This window comes from Dromiciops gliroides, chromosome 2, assembly GCF_019393635.1.
Source record: "Dromiciops gliroides isolate mDroGli1 chromosome 2, mDroGli1.pri, whole genome shotgun sequence".
Lineage (NCBI taxonomy): Eukaryota > Metazoa > Chordata > Mammalia > Microbiotheria > Microbiotheriidae > Dromiciops > Dromiciops gliroides.
In genome coordinates this window covers 466682942-466703823 of record NC_057862.1, presented here as the reverse complement: position 1 = coordinate 466703823, position 20882 = coordinate 466682942, and the positions used below count along the sequence as shown (strand labels likewise).

Here is a 20882-nt window from a genome sequence, read left to right as displayed (position 1 = left end):
ACAAATACAGAAGAAATGTAAGTAGCTTTCATTGAAAAGCCAGTCCTTGATAGACCTTCCTCCAGAACCCTACTAAGGAATATTTTCACCTGTGAAAAGAACAGTTGGGTAGGAACTAGGGATACGGGCAGCACAAAAAATATTCTGACCTTGGGTACCATCGTTTCAAGAGAGGTCAAAGTCTAACCCATGAGGCTTTATGAGGGAAAGCAGGGCCCAAAAGAGGGGCACCATCATGACAGGAATCTGAAGGACCATGACTTCAGACACAGGGATTGAGATCACCATGGGGTTAAAGTTCATATTCCTCAAGAGGAAGCATCTTCCCACATACTCAGAATATCTTGCTGGCACCCTGGACTAAAGCCCCACTTATCCTGGGCTAGTTACTACTCTGCCTGCCTTTCCTGAGCCAAGACTGCTTGTTAGTTTGGTGCCATGCATGAGGGCAGGAGGAGGAATTGAGCTGTTTTAACAGACTATTTTAACTTATTGAAGTGGTTTGGACAAGAAATCAGACCACTTGGTCAATGGTACTTTTTTCCTCCCCTACCATCTTCATGCCATATTCCTGTGCTGTATCCTCTCCCTCCAGATCTCCCCCACCCCCATCTCCAGCTCCTGCCCTGGGATCCTGGGCTTTGGATTGGTGAATCTTCATTATATTTATTTGTTTGGTTTTTTTGTTGTTGTTTTGTTTTTTTTTGTTTTTGCGGGGCAATGGGGGTTAAGTGACTTGCCCAGGGTCACACAGCTAGTAAGTGTCAAGTGTCTGAGGCCGGATTTGAACTCAGGTCCTCCTGAATCCAGGGCCGGTGCTCTATCCACTAAGCCACCTAGCTGCCCTGAACCTTCATTATATTTAACCTGACCCAGATCTGCCACAGCAGTCCCCAGACACGTTCATGCTATGTGCCTATGCTTACCACCCTAGCTACCCTTATCACCTTTAGCTCTGGAGAAACCAATGAAATCAACAGTTCCATTCCTGAAAAGGACATGCCAATCAACTCCCTATGACCCCATTTACCATTCCAGTGACTTGCCTGACCAAAACATCCCTCTCTGGCCATCACTCTTTCATATGCATGGCCTTCCCCTATTAGAATGAGAGATTCTTAAGCACCCTCCCTGGACTCAGTAGAACCTGAGTTCAAATCCAGATTCAGACACTTGACACTTAACTAGCTGTGTGACCCTGGGCAAGTCACTTAACCCTCATTGCCCCACCAAAAAAAAAAAAAAAAAGAATGAGAGATTCTTGAAAGTAGGGACTGTCCTTTTTTTTTTTTAATTTTTAAAAAATTTTTAATTTTTTTTGCGGGGTAATGGGGGTTAAGTGACTTGCCCAGGGTCACACAGCTAGTAAGTGTCAAGTGTCTGAGGCCGGATTTGAACTCAGGTACTCCTGAATCCAGGGCTAGTGCTTTATCCACTGTGCCACCTAGCTGCCCCCAACTGTCCTCCTTCTTGTCCCTAGATCCTAGTATAGCATCTACCACAGAGCAGACATTTAGCAAGTGCTTTTTCATTCATTCATACATTCATTAAAAAAGCTGACTCTCAGTCACCTTTTGTCTTGGACCATTGTGATAACCTCCTAATTGATTTCTCTGCTTAAGTCTCTTCCCTCTCCAGTCTATCCTCCACACAGCTTCCAAGGTGATTTTCCAAAGGGCACAGCTGATCATGTCCCTTCAGGGATGTCATCAGTAAACCCCTCTGGTTCTTTCTTACCTCTAAGATCAAATATAAACTCCTCCATTTGGCAGTTGAAGCTATTTACAACCTGATCCCTACCTATGTTTCCAACTTATTGCATAATTAAGACTGCACCACCCAGCTGCCTCAGCATTCAAAGTTGAGTAGATACACAGGATTATTCCTAAATTGAGGAATCTGTGAGTACACCTAAAGACAGAAAAGGAAGTCTTGAGAGCAGTTAAGGACACTAGGGTCTCAACAAAGTCTAGATAATACTAGGGAATACCTTCTTTTCTTATTTTCCTTTCCCCCTATCCTTATATCTTCCAAAGGTAGAAACTTCCTAGCCCTCTCATCCCAATAAAAACTACAATTTTCTACATATTAACTCAACTCTGTTAAAAGTAATCGATACAGGGGCAGTTGGGTGGTGCAGTGGATAAAGCACTGGCCCTGGATTCAGCAGGACCTGAGTTCAAATCCGGCCTCAGACACTTGACACTTACTAGCTGTGTGACCCTGGGCAAGTCACTTAACCCCCATTGCCCTGTCAAAAAAAAAAAAAAGAAGAAGAAGAAGTAAATTTCAAGTGGCTTTACCCCAAATAAGTTATCAATGAAAGTAGAGGTAGAAACAGGCCAGGTGAACATTTGAAACAATGTTTTCAGAGTCTCACCCACCAAACATCTGCAGAAAACACCATAAATTCAGTACCATATGGGAAACATTGGCTGGCAGGAAGTACGTGCTGATCCCACCATTAGGCTGAACACACTTGCACTTCCATGTATAAAAAAGTCTGCCTACAGGAGCCTGGGGCATGATTTGATTTTAAAATGATGGTTTTGGTTTTTTAAATCAGGTATTAGACACACTCCCCCCAAAAAACATTTAAAACCATAGATTTTAGAGCCAGAAGAAACTTTAAAGATCATTTAGCCCAACCTCCTTATTTTATACATGAGGAAACTGAGACCTACGGAGATGAAGTGATTTGTCCAGAGTCAAGTAGCTAGGGCCAGAGTCAAGAATTGAATCTAGGTCCTCTTGACACCAAATCCAGTCCCTCTAATGCAAAATCCAACACTCTTTTCATCATACCATGCTGCCTCTGTCACTTGTTTCATTGTATAAGATCTGGGGGCAGAAACAAAAGCAACTCAGAACCCCCCACAGAATTGCAGAGCTGGAAAGGACCTTAGTAGTCATTCAGCTCAGCCCATACCCAGGAAAGAATCCCTGATTCTAAAATACCCTGAAAATTGTCATTTAGGCTTTGGGTGAAGTCTACTGGTGGTGGGAAACTTATTATCTCCGGACAGTCTTAATTGTCAATAAATCTTTCCTGACATCAAATCTAAACTTGTCTCTTTGCAACTTCCACTAATGGGTGGCTCCTAATTCTGCCTTCTGGGACCAAACAAGAAAATTTAATCCTTCTTTCACACCATAAGTACTTGAAAATGGTTATCATGTTCCTCTCCCAAACCCCCTACCCCCATGTCTTCTCTTCTTCAGGCTTAATCACTGAATGGGTATTGCCTCAGGCAAACTGAGACCTGTGAAAGGCCTTAGCTTAAAAGACCAAGGTGTCCCACTGGGGTCCATCTCCAGTTGTCCTGATACTATATCTTGCCACTGTACCCAGGTGGCTCTGGAGAAGAGAGAGAGGCTGGTGACTTTGAACAGCCCTTCCTCACTTAAATCCAATTCATTGCAAGTCAAAACATCTGTCATGATCCTCTTCAAGAATAAAGGACCGGGGGCAGCTAGGTGGCGCAGTGGATAGAGCACCGGCCCTGGAGTCAGGAGGACCTGAGTTCAAATCCAGCCTCAGACACTTGACACTTACTAGCTGTGTGACCCTGGGCAAGTCACTTAACCCCAATTGCCTCACTTAAAAAAAAAAAAAAAGAATAAAGGACCAACAACAACATTCCTCCAACCCATCCCTTTATGACATGTTACTAGACCACACATTTTTCCCAGAGCCTCTGTCTTCCACAGCCATGTTTATTTATTTAAGGTTTGAATGGGAATGGGAATTTATAATCAAGCTTCTCACCCATATTAGTGAGGCCTTTTTAGAAGGAGAAAAAACCAAAGCACTGACAAGGGAGGAACTTTGGGATAGTTACAGGTAAGAACTGGAAAGAATCCTGGGAATAAGCTAATCAGTCCAACACTTTCAATTTACAGAGGATGTCCCCCAAGGTGATGATTGGGCTAAATTCATCAGTGGCAAAGCTGGGAGCAGAATCCTGGTCCCCTAATTATCAGGCTATCTTATCATGCAACCCTGACTCTTTTTCACTGATGCTTGCTTATCCTTACACAAGGATCTGCCAAAGACAAAGGTAAAACAAAAAGCTGATACCAAAAGCTGTACCCTCTTCACAGAAATGTGGGACACCTGGTTTAGTTCATCAGAGAACAAAGACACCCCAGATTATCCCAATGGCCAAAAGATATCTTGACTGAGAGGCTGGAAAAATTATATTCCGATATTTCAGTATACCAAAAGCAATGTTGTTTTGTTTCAGGCTCAATTTCTAAATCCTGCAGTCTAATCACAAAGGGCAAGAGCTGCATTTTGCGGGGAGGTAACTTTTCTAGGTGACATTCTCATGAGAAACTCTTGCATTCCCCTTCTCATCACCGCATTCTCTGCAATTTCTCTCAGGCTCTTATACAATTTTTCCATTTCTTTGTATTCATTCTTGACATCTACAAAAAAACAGAACATGTAGGAGTTAGGGTTGTTGGGTTTTTTTTTCCCCAAAAGTTTATTTTGTCACAGATAACCACAGGGAACCTGAGTTAAGAAATACACTGGTTCATTGTTGGTATTATCTTGTGTGATCCTGAAAGTAATGGCTCTTATATTTATTATTTGTATAACCACGACCAACTCACTTAACTTGCATAAGTCTCAGTTTCCTCATCTGTAGAATGAGGAGTTGGACCAGATGGCTCTGAGTTCCCTAAATCTAAACTCTAAATCCATGATACTATGAAATACTTGAAGGAAGCTATCATGTCCTCTTCCAAATCTTGTCTTCTCTGGCTTAAACATTCTTGATTCCTCACTTTCTTCATTTGTAAGATGAAAGGATTTCAAACCAGCTATTCCGACTCTAAATCCAATATGCTTTCCACTATTTGAAGATGATACCTATTGTTCATTCCATTTTCAAGATTCTCAACTTGATTACTCACAATGAGCCAAATTATAGAATCTGGGTCATCTAGCTCCTCATCTGTAACTTCCACTCCACAGATTCAGTTATACTCTGGATCATATCCTGTCTTTAGAAACATGGAGGGTGGGGGCAGCTAGGTGGCACAGTGGATAAAGCACTGGCCCTGAATTCAGGAGGACCTGAGTTCAAATTTGGCCTCAGACACTTGATACTTACTAGCTGTGTGACCCTGGGCAAGTCACTTAACCCTCATTGCCCTGAAGAAAGAAAGAAAGAAAGAAAGAAAGAAAGAAAGAAAGAAAGAAAGAAAGAAAGAAAGAAAGAAAGAAAGAAAGAAAGAAAGAAAGAAAGAAAGAAAGAAAGAAAGAAAGAAAGAAAGAAAGAAAGAAAGAAAGAAAGAAAGAAAGAAAGAAAGAAAAGAAGGAAGGGAGGGAGGGAGGGAGGGAGGGAAAGAAACATAGTGACTGCATATAGTTACAATCTAATATAGCTGGGTAATCTTTAATTTTGCATCCTTACATGAGAGCATGCTGTGATATATTATGAATAAAAAATGAGGCAGGAGAACTGGACCAAAGGATTTCATCTAAGAATGAGTAAGAGGGAAGATAAGCTAGTCACATGGAGAGAGCAAGAATAACTGATGAACAACCTGTAGGGTCCACTGGAATCCTAATGATGACCAGAGAGGGTAAAGAAGGCCCTAACACATAGGGTGGAATGTCTGAGTTGAACTTAATATGGGAGGATATATGGAGGAGTCATACCAGATGGGCAGGCAGAGATGAACTAGAATCTATATTATGGACCCACTGAAGAGAGTTCTCTGAGATTACCTCCCATATACATTGCATTGCATTGAACTTAGGTATGCATAGTTAATTGCATACTGTCTTTCCCATTAAAATTTTAGCTCCTTGAGGTCAGGGACCATGTTTTTGTCTTTCTTTTTCTCAGTGCTTAGCAGCAATACCAATATGTAGTAAGCACTTAATAAATGCTTGTTAAATGACTGACTTCTTGAGGCAATTGCAACAATTCTATACTAATGAAAGTTGGGAATAACTATTTTAAGCTGACAAAGGAAGATAGTGTTCAAATAAAATTAGGTCATATACAAACCAAAAGCAAGTAAATCTTAGGGCTACAGTGCAAATCTAGCTACATCTTTGGAGTGGAGTGAGGAAAAAAGAACGTGAGTTTCATATTTTTATATGAACGCCTTATCCCAGGGCATGGGAAAGCCACCAGTGGTCCTCTGAACAACATAAAGATTTGACAAAGAAGGTTTCAGGAGCAATAAGAGTTCTATCATAGCCAACAGATCCAGGCCTACATGGCCTAACATTTTTAACTGATTCCATAAAAACACATCAGGGAAGAACCCGTCGAAATAAGCTGGGTCTATTTCTTCCTTTCCTTCTGGTTATATTGGTCTGAAGAGGAGCCAAGCACACTTGTGCCTGAGTAAACAAAAGCTCTGATCAGGGACTCGCAGGAGAAAGCAGCCACAAAGAAAATAAAAGGCATCTGGGAATGGGAGCTATGAGCAGCACAGACACTAAATGTGGGAAGCAATGGAGATACTGGAGAGAATGAGGAGAAAACTGACCACGGGTCAGCCTTAACAACACATGAGTTGAGAACTTGACTAGTCAGAACTCTACATTTTGTGGAGCTGTAACTATTTCCTCTCTAATGGGGTTTGGATACGAGCCCCTTTTTTGCTCTTTCTATGCTTTTAATTAACCTGTTCTGTGTTTAATTGTTTACTTTTAGCCTAGAGTGATTTCAAAGGAAGAGCCCAAAGAGGAAGACATAAGACGCAATCAGAAGTTCCCAGACTCTGAGCCTTGGGTGAGGGTGAAATGAGCCACAGAGGTTTTCATTATTAGTAGTACTATCATTACTAATAATAATTATTGATAAGACTTGTCCAACTTGCACAAGGTAAACAGGTCAATAAGGGAAAGAGCCAGAATTTGAACCTGAGTCCTTTGACTCCAAATCAATATTTTTCCAGAAGAAATCTGCACTGAAAACTGCATAATTTTAAAGGCATTCAGGGATCGTTCTATCAATAAGCATTTGTTAAGTGACAAGCACTGACCCAGATGTAGGAGATTCAAAGACAAAAGTGATATAGTCCTTATCCTCGAGGAACTTACACTTCCCCTGGGGAAATAACCCACACATCCATAAGTAACTGAAAAGTCACTATTAGCCAGAGGGATTAAAAAGGCCTCATGTAAGAGATGACACTTGGGCTGAGCACTGAAAGGAGCTAGCAATTCTAAGAGGCAAAAGAAAGAAGGAAACAGGCACTTATTAATGTACTACTATGGTCCAGGAACTGTGCCAATCACTTTATAAATATTATCTCATTTGATTCTCACAATAACCCTGCAAGGTAGGTGCCATTGTTATCCCCCTTTTTATAGTTGAGCAAACTAAGGCAAACAGATGTTAAGTGATTTGCCCCAGGGTCACACAGCTAGTAAAAGTGTCTGAGAGGGGCTGCTAGGTGGCACAGTAGATAGAGCACCAGTCCTGGAGTCAGGAAGACCTGAGTTCAAATCCAGTCTCAGACTCTTAACACTTACTAGCTGTGTGACCCTGGGCAAGTCACTTAACCCCAATTGCCTCACACACACACAAAAAAAGTGTCTGAGGCCATGGGGGCAGCTAGGTGGCTCAATGGATAAAGCACAGGCCCTGGATTCAGGAGGACTTGAGTTCAAATCCGGCCTCTGACATTTAACACTTACTAGCTGTGTGACCCTAGGCAAGTCACTTAACCCCCATTGCCCTGAAAAACAAAACAAAACAAAACAAAAAAAAGTATCTGAGGCCAGATTTGAACTCAGGTCTTTCTGACTCCAGGCTCAGCACTCTATCAGCTGTGGCTCCTAGCTGCCCAGAGGTGGGGAAAGAATTCATCCTAGACATGGGAGACAACCCATGCAAAGACATGGATACAGGTGATGGAATGTTATGTATGAGAAACAACAGGGAGGCCCATTTGGTTAGAATATACAGGGGATAAAGGAAAATAATGTGGAATAAGCCTAGAAAAATAGGCTGGAACCAAGCTGTGAATAGCTTTACTTGCCAAAGGGATCAATTTTCAACATATCTCAAAAGAAAAGAAAAGGATGGAAAAACTCTCCAATAGTATTACCCAAACCAAAAACACATCAACAACACCTGACCTACATACCCCATTTCTCACACCTATAAAATCTTTCTTTCAATTCTATACATTTTAATCACTTCCATTCACAAGTTGAAGTATTCAAATCAATGTACTTCTTGTTGTAGTCTATGACAGCTATAAGGTTTTTTTTTCCATTGCATTTTTCTAACTCTTTGGGTATCAAAGACAAATTGAAGTACAAAGTGGCATACTCTTGGCACAGCTACCAGAGACCTTGCTGATATCACACTAACTATAGGGACTTTTAAGAGGGCAGGTACAGTATTTTGCAGTGTTCACTTTAGTCCAGTCTTTCTAAATGACTTGTTCTCTTGTATGAAGCCATAACCCTGGGAGAGGTTTCAGGCATCTAACAACTTGAGCAACCAGGGTGGGGAGGTTAGGATAGAATTTCACAAAACCAGCCCATGGAAGTACTAAGTAGCTGACTCACTTTCAAACTTCCAGTCATATTGAAAACATTTTGGGAGAAGAAGTGAAGAAGGAAACTGGACCATGTGGGAAATTCCCAGCCTTGGCAATTTTCCCAGGCTGAAGTATAAGACTGTAGGTTTCACTTGATTGGTAAGGATTTCCACTGGCTATATGTGGTGGTAGGGAGAGATAGAACATGATCAGAGGGCTTCGACTTCCCCTGGTAATCTTAATATCAAGAATACTTGGGGGCAGCTAGGTGGCGCAGTGGATAAAGCACCGGCTCTGGATTCAGGAGTACCTGAGTTCAAATCCGGCCTCAGACACTTGACACTTAACTAGCTGTGTGACCCTGGGCAAGTCACTTAACCCCCATTGCCCCGCCAAAAAAAAAAAAAAAAAAAGAATACTTGGTAATGCCCATCCGCTAAGAAAGTCCTGTTGGATCATCTATCACTCCTCCCTATACAAAAGCAAAGAAACCTGATGAAGACAGAGTCAACTATGCTGGGATCATCTGTGGTCCACCACTTTGAAACATACTATAATGCTTTATTTTCTGTTTTCCCTGCAGTAAAAGCATTTCGCCTACATGCTGTGATTTCTTTGGGAACTACATAGAGAAGGGAAGCAAGATTGGAATCTATATGGGTGGGGGCACAAATCAAGAGTATTATAAGTTATTGTTGGAATTTATCCATTGGCATAGATTTAAAACATAAAACTCAGGAGTGCCCGGAAGGCTGGTCTGGCTTGCTATTTTCTATGCACATACAGTAGGAAGTTCAAGCTTCAAGTGCCACCTGCTGGCTTTCACCAATAGAGCGCCCCAAGACGGGACCTGAAGTCATATCAAATACAATTGGTTGAAAGAAACATTGTTGGAGGCAACTAGGTGGCTCAGTGAATAAAGCACCGGCCCTGGATTCAGGAGAACCTGAGTTCAAATTCGGCCTCAGCACTTGACATTTACTAGCTGTGTGACCCTGGGCAAGTCACTTAATCCTCATTGCCCTGCAAAGAAAGAAAGAAAGAAAGAAAGAAAGAAAGAAAGAAAGAAAGAAAGAAAGAAAGAAAGAAAGAAAGAAAGAAAGAAAGAAAGAAAGAAAGAAACATTGTCCTATGGGACTGTTGCTCTCCCCAAACAAAATGACCCCTTTATAAGGTCCCCAGCAAGTGATCTTGAAATCTCTACTTGAAGACCTTCAGTGAAGAAGAGCCCACCACCTCCTGAGGTAGCACATTGTATTTTTAGATTAAGCTCCATTTATTCAGAAGCCTTTCCCTACACTGAGTTTAAATCGATCTTTCTGTAACTTCCACCCATTGATCCTAGCATCACCCTCTAGGGACAAGCAGAATAAATCCACTCCACCTTCCATAGAGCTGTCATGTTACCTCAACCCTTCCCCACCCCAAATATTCTTTTCTCCAGGCTAAGCTTCTCTACTTCCTTCAACCATCTGCATCTGGCACCTTTTCTTGTTCTCTCACCATCTTGATCAAGTTCTTCAGGACTCTCCAGTTTTTCAAAGATGTGGTGCTCAGAACCAAACACGATATGCCAGGCGTGGCCTGCCCAGGGCATGAATGGCATAGTGAAAATGTTACATCTTTCAGTAGGTATTATGGAATATTAACATAATATGTCATCGTGCCATGAGATGAATAATCATTTAACATGAATTTAACATGAAAGGCAATGTAGCATAGTGAATAGAGAACCAGACTTCCTCACTGTTTTTCATTTAATGCAATGAACCTGTACATTGTCTTTTGGGTCTGTTGTATTCGCTCTACATTAATTCATATAAGGCTTCTATATTTCTTCAAAAAGTACCATGGAATGGTGGCTACCTGTTACCATTGGTCTGTCAAGCTGCAAAACATTTTATCTCTCTCAATATCATCTGGAAAATGAGAATAAAACCTATCTTAAGAGTATCTAGCTCTCAAGTTGGTGGTGAGGCTCAAATGAGATAAGGCAAGTTAAGCACATCACAAGGCTTCAAATGTTATATAGATAACAATCATTATTAACTATGCGTAGTATCCAAATTCAGACCTGTGATTTCACTGGTGCACATAATTCCAAGTGAGGAAAGGTCCTCTACCAGTGTAAATAGGCAACTGTTCAATCAGTCAGTCAAAAGCACATGTTAAGCACCTACTACATGCCAGGCACTGAGAATCCAAAGGCAAAGACAAAATCGTCCCTACCCTCAAGGAGCTTATATTTTATTGAGGGAAACAAAGAGTACGTATATAAATATTCACAGAATAAATACCCTCAGTTGCCAAAGGGGTCTGGAATCTCATCAGTTCAGGTGACACCTTTTTTCTACTGAATCAGATGCTTTTTCACAGTCACAAACAATTGGCACAATGGGATTTTATATTCTTCACATCTTCCAATTAATTGTGAAATGGCAACAATGGAGTCCATTGTTGAATATCACCTGAGAGAGTCTGCCTGTTCCCTAATAATACTCTCAGTGAGGATGCCCTTGATTCACGTACAGATGACTCTCATAAAGATTCTGTGCAGGTGGGAGAATAGACAAGTGGGTCAATAGTTATTGATATTCCCTTGGTTGCCTTTTTGCATCAATAAGGTCAAAGATTACCCCACACCTTTGGTATCTTTCTTACTTTCACACATTTCATATATCAGTCTCTTATACTCTCACAATTGTGTTGCCTCCATGACAGATCTCCTTGATATACTTTTGGTCAAATCCAATTGCTTTTCTCATCTTTGTTCTATTTTATCCCTTGTCAACTTAGTCCATAAGCATATCCTCACATGTTCTAGTAGGGTCCAAGTGCACTCGTTCCATTCTTTTGAATGACAGAGTAGTTTGCTAAAAATATTTTTTAAATAAATATTTTCCATTTTTCTTCATGTGTGTGTAATCCTCCTTCAATTTTTACCCTTGAAAGACCTTGGGATGACTTTGCCTCATTGAATATCTTGTCAACCTTTCTTTAAATTGTTTTTGCCCTTCATTGGTTCTCTTTGCTTTGTGAAGCAATGTCACTTATAATCATTCATCCTTCTTTATAGCCTTTTCACAATTTTATATTCTAACCTAGTGTTGCCACTTGGCAAGTAAGTCAGATGTTTGCTGACTAAGGTGTTTTCTGGGTTCTTTCAGTGTCTTTGTTGTGACAATTGATTTACATTGGTTAAATTTCTAGATAAAATTATTACAGTTGGTAACAATTCCAACTCTATCATTGTATAAACACAAAGTAGCTAAATCCAAAGGTTATTAATACTTAGGTTGTGACTTACTGAGGTTACAGAGCCATAGTACATGTCAAAGAAAGGACCTGAACTTAGATCTTCCTAACATTAAGGAAGGCTGGTTCTCTATCCACCATGCCATGTTACCTTTCCTATTAAATTCATGTTGAGGAATAATTGATTGTTTCATTTCATGGCACAATGAAATTATATTAATAAACCATAATTTATTCAAATTTTTGACAAGTTGTCAATATCCAAAACTTTGTTTACAGGACCATGCTAGTGAGATCATGCTTCTAAGAAGATTTTTACAGAAATAAATCAATTTCCCTTATTAATAACTTCCTTTTAGTATAATTCTAGTAGTGAACTGGACCAAAGGGTAGGAGTACTTTTTATAATTCTCATCTTTAACTCAATATTGTTTTCAAAAAAGGTGGAGACAATTCACAAATCCACCAAGAGTATATTAGTGTGCCTCATTTACCAAAGCCATACCAGCACCAAATTTCACCATGTTTTATTATTATCTTTGCCTATAAAGTCTTTGTGAGAATCATATATGTATTGGGGGTATTCTTGACAAAAATGTAAGAAGGAAACATGCAGGCATTTACAGGTGATTTTCTTCAGCACATTTCCACAAATGATTGGAAGATGTAGAGAATGTAAGAACGTACTGTATATATAATTTGTTAATTAATTCCCTATTTGGGAAAAAAATATTTGACAGAGTTAAAAGAAGTTTTAATCAGTGGTGTTAAACTCAAATCCAAACAGGAGCCACTAATCTGTACATAAGGATCCCTATGGGCTGCATGTTGACAAGTTTAAAATGTAATGTTATCTATGTTTTATTGTATTTTTACTTATTTTGTTAAATATTTACCAATTACATTCTACTTTGGTTCAGACCCTGTGGACCACATATTTGACATGTCTGTTAGAAAAGATGTCCTCAAATAATGTGCCACATCTCTGTTAAGATCATAAAAAACATCCCATGGTATATAGGACTTTAGAAATAATTCTGTTAAACCATCCATTGAACATTATCCAGCAGGGAGACATATACTGACCAAAGGTGTTTACCAGTGTCTTGGAGGATGTTAGGCATCAAGTTCGAATGGAAGAAGGATTCCCTAAGGAAGGAGAGCTTCTCTAGATACTCCTGTTTACAGGTGGCATTATGCCATTGACAACAAAACCTAGAACATCATAGGGTCTTCTCAGTGAAATCTTCATATATACAGGAAGAATAAAGCTGATGAGGAATCTGTGTTGCCCAGATTATGACATGCAGAGGAATGGACAACCTATAGAAATAGTCCACCAGTATGTTTATATTGAATAGGCACTGCAGATGGAACATTAACTAAGCCCAACATTTAATGGTAGGAGGACATCAAGCTGGATCCCATTTGGGAAGTTGTGCAATATTTTTAATGATCCAAAGCCACTTCCTGTTATAAAAGCTTTATGGCACTAGCATTGTCCCACTGGTATTATATTCTCCAAAGAATCAGAATGGCAGATGACCCAGAGAGCAATGGAAAGACATATAGTGGGTGAAAGCAGGGTACAGCACATTAGTAACAATGACTTGTATGGGAAAAGTTAAACTTTTGTTAAACGCTAATAACACACATGACTCAGAATGGGGTTGGACCTCTCATGTGGCATGGACAAGTCATGACAGATGAACCATCTAAAACTTCTACTGATAGCCACAGAACATTAAAAAGAAGTCCTCAAGCATGCCAGGTAGACCCTCTGTGGAATCCTGATGAAAAGTTAAGGAAAAGAATCCTACTAGCTGAGATAGCATGGAGTGCCAAGTTTCCTGGACACTCCCTCTCTCACACATACACAGGCTTATTTCTCCCAACTGACTCCTTTCACACTGTACCAACTCACAAACCACCTCATTGTAATCATATTTCTTTTGCTCCAGGCATCAATTTCTCTTCCTCTCATTTCCAACCAATATTGCTGTCATGGCATCTCTTAAATAAGCCAGGGGAAGAACTGGAACCCATAGGCAACATTTTTCACACACATAAACATCCCTCCCTTTGGGGGAGTGGGTGGAATTGATTTTCCCTTACCATAAGTGTCTCCACCCACTGGGGCCAACTCAGAGTATGACTTTCTCATGAGGTCTCCACCAATTACCCAGCCCTCCCTCACCATGTCTAGGAGTAGTAGTGGAGAAGACTGAAAAGACTGGTAGTAGGAAGCTACCAGTGGTTAGAGAGAGATTCATTAGTGAGAATTTTAATCTAGGGCAGAGGTTCTGAGCCTGGGACACATTAGCCCCTAAGAGGTACCTCGATAGATTTCATAGGGTTCATAGACTTGGATGGGAGGGGGGGAAATTGCATCTTAGTATTTACTAAGCTTTGGTTTCCTTAGTAATCCTATGTCTTTTATACATTTAAAAACATTATTCTTAGAAGGATTTCGTAGGCCTCATGAGACTGCCAAAGCAATTCATGACACAAAAAAAGTTTATGAACCTCTTAGGTAGGACAAGAGTTTTAATCCAGGACAACCTAGTCATCTCTGAACCTCATCACAAATGGGATGAAGTAAGTTAAGTACTATGTATGTATTAGTTTGTTGTTGTATACCTGATAAGAAACAGTCTGTATATCTGCAGCATTGTGCCATTTCCTTCAGCTAAGTGGGAAGGGGATGTGGCTTCCACCCACCACCATAAAATCAGGCTGCCCTAAATTGTTGTGTTTGGGGGTTTTTTTGCATTAAGTACCAAACTCCTCCCTCTGTTATTCTCCCAAGCCTGCTTTGTGTGGACTACTCCCATCCCCACCAAACTTGGATTTGGACTCATTATTCCTAAACTCAGACCATATGCTCCCACCTATTGACTTGAATCTGGCATCACATGAATTTCTGTCCTTAACTGTGCTACTGATTGTTCACTTGATTGCTTGTCAGAATCATTATGGGAACAACGACTGCTCCATTTCCACAGGCTTGTTAACTCTCTCACTTGTTCATCTCCCCCAGTGCTCTGCACACACTGATTCTCTATTAGTGGAACAAGGGTAGAAAGCGCCCTGATGAAATGAGCATGACAGGCATAACTTTATAGGGGAGAAGGATACATCACACAATGGTTTGGGGTTATGTTGTTAAGGGTGTATCTCCTAAAACCATCCCGTTCTCTGGAATTTGTCTCTATTCACCAGGCAACCTTCTAAAAATCTCTCCTACTAGGAACAGGAAGCATGGACCAGACAACAGCTGCATTACAGCTTGATTGAATTAATTTACACTGAGGAATAGTTGATAAGATGGGATTTTGACTTAATAAATCTGTCCTCAATGAGTTTAGCCAGTATGAATCAGTCCTCCAAGTGCCTATTTGCTTCTCAGGGAACTGATCAACTCAAGTTCTAGAGCCCACAAAACTAAGGAACACGGGGAAGTTAGGTGGCACAGTGGATAAAGCACCAGCCCTGGATTCAGGAGGACCTGAGTTCAAATCTGGCCTCAGACACTTGACACTTACTAGCTGTGTGACCCTGGGCAAGTCACTTAACCCCCATTGCCCCACAAAAACAAAAACAAAAACAAAAACAAAAACAAAAACAAAAACAAAACAAAAAAAACACTAAGGAACAGACTGTGGACCTGAAATGACTAGCCATCAAGGCAGACATAAGGGTCAGTCTGAGAAACTCTCACCTTGCAGTCTCTTAAAAGTTAATGGAGTTAATTAATTAATGGAGTTGATTTCTGAACCAACTTTGAACTTACTTCATTCTATTTCTCTGAACAGTAAAAAATTTATGGGGTGGCTAGGTGGCGCAGTGGATAAGCACCAGCCCTGGATTCAGGAGTACCCTGAGTTCAAATCCAGCCTCAGACACTTGACACTATCTGTATGACCCTGGGCAAGTCACTTAACCCCCATTGCCCCGCAAAAAAAAAATATATATATATATATATATATATAAAATATAAGCTCTTTGAAGGCAGAGACTATCTCACTTTTGTATTTGTATCCCCAGTGACTAGAAGAGTGTTTGGCACATAGTTGGTGCTTGTTGATTGAATGACTGATTACCAGAGAGCCAGTATAGCATAACAGAAAGACCATAAGGTGTAGAATCATTTGGGTTTGAACCCTAGTTTTGTTACTACCTGTGTGATGGTGGGCAAGACATATTGCTACAAAATGAAAGAAAAATTCTTATACTACCTACTTCATAGATAGCATAGACCCATTCACACACACACACACACACACACAAACACCACTCTTGTTCTGACTCTTCTTGTACCCCAGTTTCTTTCTCCCTCACTTATTCTCCTTCCTCCATGCTTTTCCACAAAGAGACTAAGGTGGACTCTGTACTGTGCTACTCAGATCTCACATCTGTCAAAGCTTGTCATCATTATCTACATATATAAGAATTATTCAATGGGGATTGACATTAGAACTTAGTTTATGACCACAATTTCTCAGAATACCAGCTTTAGGTTGCTAGCTCCTCCTTGGGGCAAACCCAATCCACCCAGAAATCTGCACTCCACAACTACCAGAGATCCACACCCAAACAATACTTGTGAAGAGCTTTAAAAGCCAGAGGATTTTGTTTTGTTATTGTTGTTCAATTGTTTTTAGCTGTGTCCAACTATTCATGACCCCATTTGGGGTTTTCTTGGCAAGGATACTGGAGTGTTTTGCTATTTCCTTCTCCAGCTCATTTTATAGATGAGGAAACTGAGGCAAATTGGGTTTTAAGTGACTTGCTCAGGGTCATACAGCTAGTGTGTCTGAGGCTGAAATTTGAACTCAGGTCTTCCTGATTCCAGGCCTGGAGCTCTATCCCAATGCACTACCCACTTGACCCAAAGGATTTTGTATTTTATGCTAAACACAATGATGTTAGACTTGAAATCAGGACAACTCTGATTTGAATCCTACCTCAGACAGTAGCTATGACCTTGAACAAGTTACTTAATTTCTCTGCAGGTTCCTGAGTCTCCCATAACTGAAATGTACTCCCTAAGGCTTTCCTCTTTCTTTAGCAGCTCAAACACCATCTTGTACATGAGACCTTTCCTGATTTCCCTCTAATTGCTAGCGCCCTCCCTCCCATAGGACCCTGTATTTAACTACTTTATATGTGTTATTTATGTATATACAAACTTTTTAATTATGCTGCATATATTTTTATATGTAATTGTTGTCTCCTCCCATTAGAATGTAGGCAAATTTTAAGTAGGGATCATTTCACTATTTGTACTTGAATCCCTGGTACATATAAGCACTTAATATAAATACTTGTTAATTGCTCTTTAAAATGAGGCAATAACAGCCCCTGTCTTATCGGGTTGTTATGCAGATCTAAATGTCACCTATTATTATCCCTTCTTCTACCCTTCACCATAATCCCGTTTAGAAAGAAGCTACTGAGATAAGTATGCTGGGTCAGCTACAGCCAGCTTTCAATTCCATTGTGAGTACTTACACTGCAGAAACCAACAAATAACTACAAATCAGGGCTCGATTTATTGTTTCATTGTCTCACTCAAGTTATGGAGAAAGTGCAGATGAAATTTAAATGTATGTTTTACATACTCTCTCCTCCCCTCCCCCCCTCCCGGCCCAGTGTTAAAAATTTACCAGCACAACCTCTGCGTGGGAGTGTCACCCATTTGTAGAAAGGTCTATATTTACCTGATAGTTCCTTGTAGAGGCTTTCTCCCCTGGGTAAAGCAAGGATCAGCATGGTGGAGACATTTCCCTTCACTTTTTCTATGATTCCGTTCTAAGGGACATAGAGCATTGTATTAGAACAATCCTGGGGACAGCTAGGTGGCATAGTGGATAGAGTACCAGCCCTGGATTCAGGAGGACATGAGTTCAAATCCAGCCTCACACACTTGACACTTACTAGCTGTGTCACCCTGGGCAAGTCACTTAACCCTCATTGTCCCAGAAAAAAAAAAAGAAAAGAAAAGAAGAGAAGAGAAAAGAAAAAGTGTCTGAGGCCAGATTTTAACTCAGGAAGACAAATCTTCCTGACTCCAGGCCTGGCACTCTCTGCACTGCACCACCTAGCTGCTCATCTAGCACAGAGTAGGCACTAAATAAATGCATGTTGGACAATGTGTCTGGTATTAGAATAGGTGCTTAATAAAGGCATGTTGAAAGAATGTGTGCTGAATGAATGACAAAGTTAGACTCCATAATACCTATGCTGTGTATCTATTAGCCAAACCTGCAAGTAATTTGTAGCTTGTCATCATTGTCCACAGAATAGTTTCTATTCTATCTAAGGGCATGTGTCTGGGGTCATCCCTTAAGGAAAGCAGGATATAAAAAGGGATGAGGGGGGGCAGCTAGGTGGCGCAGTGGCTAGAGCACTGGCCCTGGATTCAGGAGGACCTGAGTTCAAATCCGGCCTCAGACACTTAACACCTAGCTGTGTGACCCTGGGCAAGTCACTTAACCCCAATTGCCTCAAAAATAAAATAAAATAAAAACATTTTTAAAAAAGGGATGGGGGTGGCTGCTTTGTTCCCAAGATTATTGCCACAAGAACACTCAAAATCAGGTCATGATAGCAATGAGAGAAGAGCTCAGAAAGCAAGCTGGCCACCATAGCTCATTGGGTACCATGGAAATTTGCTCCTGGAAGCTGTTCAAGCCAACATTACAGCCTGAATTACCCTGAAACCCCAACACCCTCCTGCAACCTCCCTAGAATTAGAAATCAAGAAAAGGCTGTGGGATACCTTCAATTGCTGGAATTGATTCTTCATCCTTTCTTGGGCCCTTTCAAATAAACCCTCAGCCACTTGTCTGTCCACACCTCTTCTGATGGTGTCTTTCATTCGCTCGCAGGCTTTCTTGCCAGTTATATGAGCTGCCTCTAGTGAAAACAATAACCAGAGTTACACCCCAGTTGAAAAAAAAGTATTTATGGGTTGTTTTGGGTGTTGGGGGGGGCGGAGAATTATTGTTTCTATGACAGTGAAAATAGATTATAAAATGGGGAGGAGGAAAAAACTTAAATGTTGTTATTTATATAATGACTGTCACCAAAGGAATCTTTGTAAACAGCAAGAGTTAAATTAATCAGAATCCCCAGCACCTAATAGGGTCTGACACAAAATAGAAGCTTAATATATATTTGTTGATTAATCTCACCCAATCTGGTCCTGTCATAGTGAGGAAGGGCTGTGATATATTCTTTCCCATAATTAAGAAAGATGAGTCTAGTCCTTTCCTTTTTTTTTTTTTAACCTTTGTAACAGCCATTTCAGCAAGACTTAAGACTGGCTACTTTGTGAATGAATCACTAAAGACCTTGGGGTATAACCCCCTCAGGTCAGGAAGAGACTTGTGTGCTATCACAAAATCAGAAATGGAGAACAGAGTTGTTACAGCTGTGACAGCAACAATTTTTAAATCCCTCTGGAGAGATGGCAGTGGCAACAGTATCTGAAAGCCAAGCCAGAAGTATCAAACACAGGTCCCACAGGTCACATTGTGTCCTCCAATATTCCCTCATGAAGCCCGAACCAGATGAAAATGTAATCAGGAAATATTTGCAAAATAAATGAAAATGCATTAGAACATAGATAATGTTAATCTGTGGTTTTCAAAGTCAATAGACTGCTCTCAGCAATCCTTATGTACCCTCCTTTCTATTTGAGTTTGACCTGACTAGCCACTTGGCTGAGCAGGAAGTGACAATTATGCCTACCTGGGAAACCACTAGAACAGTGGTGAATTTACTCCACTCCCTGTATCTCATTTCTGTTTTATTTAGATAGTAATAAACCATGTAGCCTATTTCATAAGTGTTTCTCTGGTGTTTAAAATTTTAATTACCAGGGTTTTTTAATAATTGCTTTCTAGAAAATAAGATCATTTATGTTTGTTCTGAGTTGGCATGGTTGTTATAAAGAATGAGATAAAGAGGAAGATGGAAGAATTGGAAATGTGTGGATAATTGATTACACTAAATTCAACTGCCTAGGAAATCTTTCTGACCTGGTTATGAAAAAAAATCACCTGGAGGCTCATATCTTATGAATTTTGTTAATATCTACTTTCAAGGTTTCTTTAGATTAAAATCTTCAGAAACTAAAATCATTACCTCTAACCTGACAGATAACTACACTGGAGTTACTCTCCCCACCCCATTCCCCAGTGAGAGACGAAAGGGGGAGGAAAAGTGGGAACAGTAGGAAAAGATGGGAGGAGGAAGAAATTGACACAATAAATGTATTATATATTAAAAAGGAATAGGGGCGGCTAGGTGGCCCAGTGGATAAAGCACCCACCCTGGATTCAGGAGGGCTTGAGTTCAAAGTCGGCCTCAGACACTTAACACTAGCTGTGTGACTGAGAGCAAGTCACTTGACCCCCACCTGCCCTACAAAACAACAACAACAACAACAACAACAACAACAAGCAGGAATAGCAAGTTGTACATAATAGATTTGCAGTCTTGTGTGCAACCATCTTTTTGTTATTCTACTATGTTATGGAAATGCCTGTTTTATTTCATAAATTAAAAATAAAATTTATTTTATTTTTATTTTTGTTTGTTTTTGATTTTTGGCGGGGCAATGGGGGTTAAGTGACTTGCCCAGGGTCACACAGCTAGTAAGTGTCAAGTGTCTGAGGCCGGATTTGAACTCAGGTACTCCTGAATCCAGGGCTGGTGCTTTATCCACTGTGCCACCTAGCTGCCCCCCCAAATTTTTTTTTAAAAGAAAGAAGATCAAGTCTTGAGCCAGCCACCTGAGGATGTAAAGGAGAGTGATCAGGGAGAATCAACTTCACCTACTCCTAAAGAGAGGGGATATATGTATGAAAAGTGCTCATCCCCTTCCACTGCTACATTTGCTGAGCTGTTCACATTTAAATTATTTGTGTTTTAAATAATTAAAGCATAAAACTGTGGCAAAGACATACATAATATCAGACCAAGATATCTGGTATAAAAAGACCATTACTATGAATTTTTGTACTCAAGGCAAGTACCACAAACTACCACGCCCAAGATGAACAGCATGAAGCACGGGCTCATTTGTA

The 20882-nt window shown here is 40.4% G+C and overlaps 1 protein-coding gene across 1 annotated transcript in view; it reads right to left on the bottom strand.

The window, feature by feature from the left end:
• Positions 1-4270: 4270 nt before the first annotated feature.
• NUGGC (nuclear GTPase, germinal center associated) overlaps positions 4271-20882 on the bottom strand; it is a 75647-nt gene continuing 59035 nt past the window's right edge. The window contains exons 16-18 of the mRNA XM_043989966.1: positions 18569-18705; positions 17508-17598; positions 4271-4431 (exon numbers count right to left, since the gene is read on the bottom strand). Of these exons, the coding sequence (XP_043845901.1) occupies positions 4271-4431; positions 17508-17598; positions 18569-18705 (389 nt within the window). The remainder of the gene's footprint in view (positions 4432-17507; positions 17599-18568; positions 18706-20882) is intronic.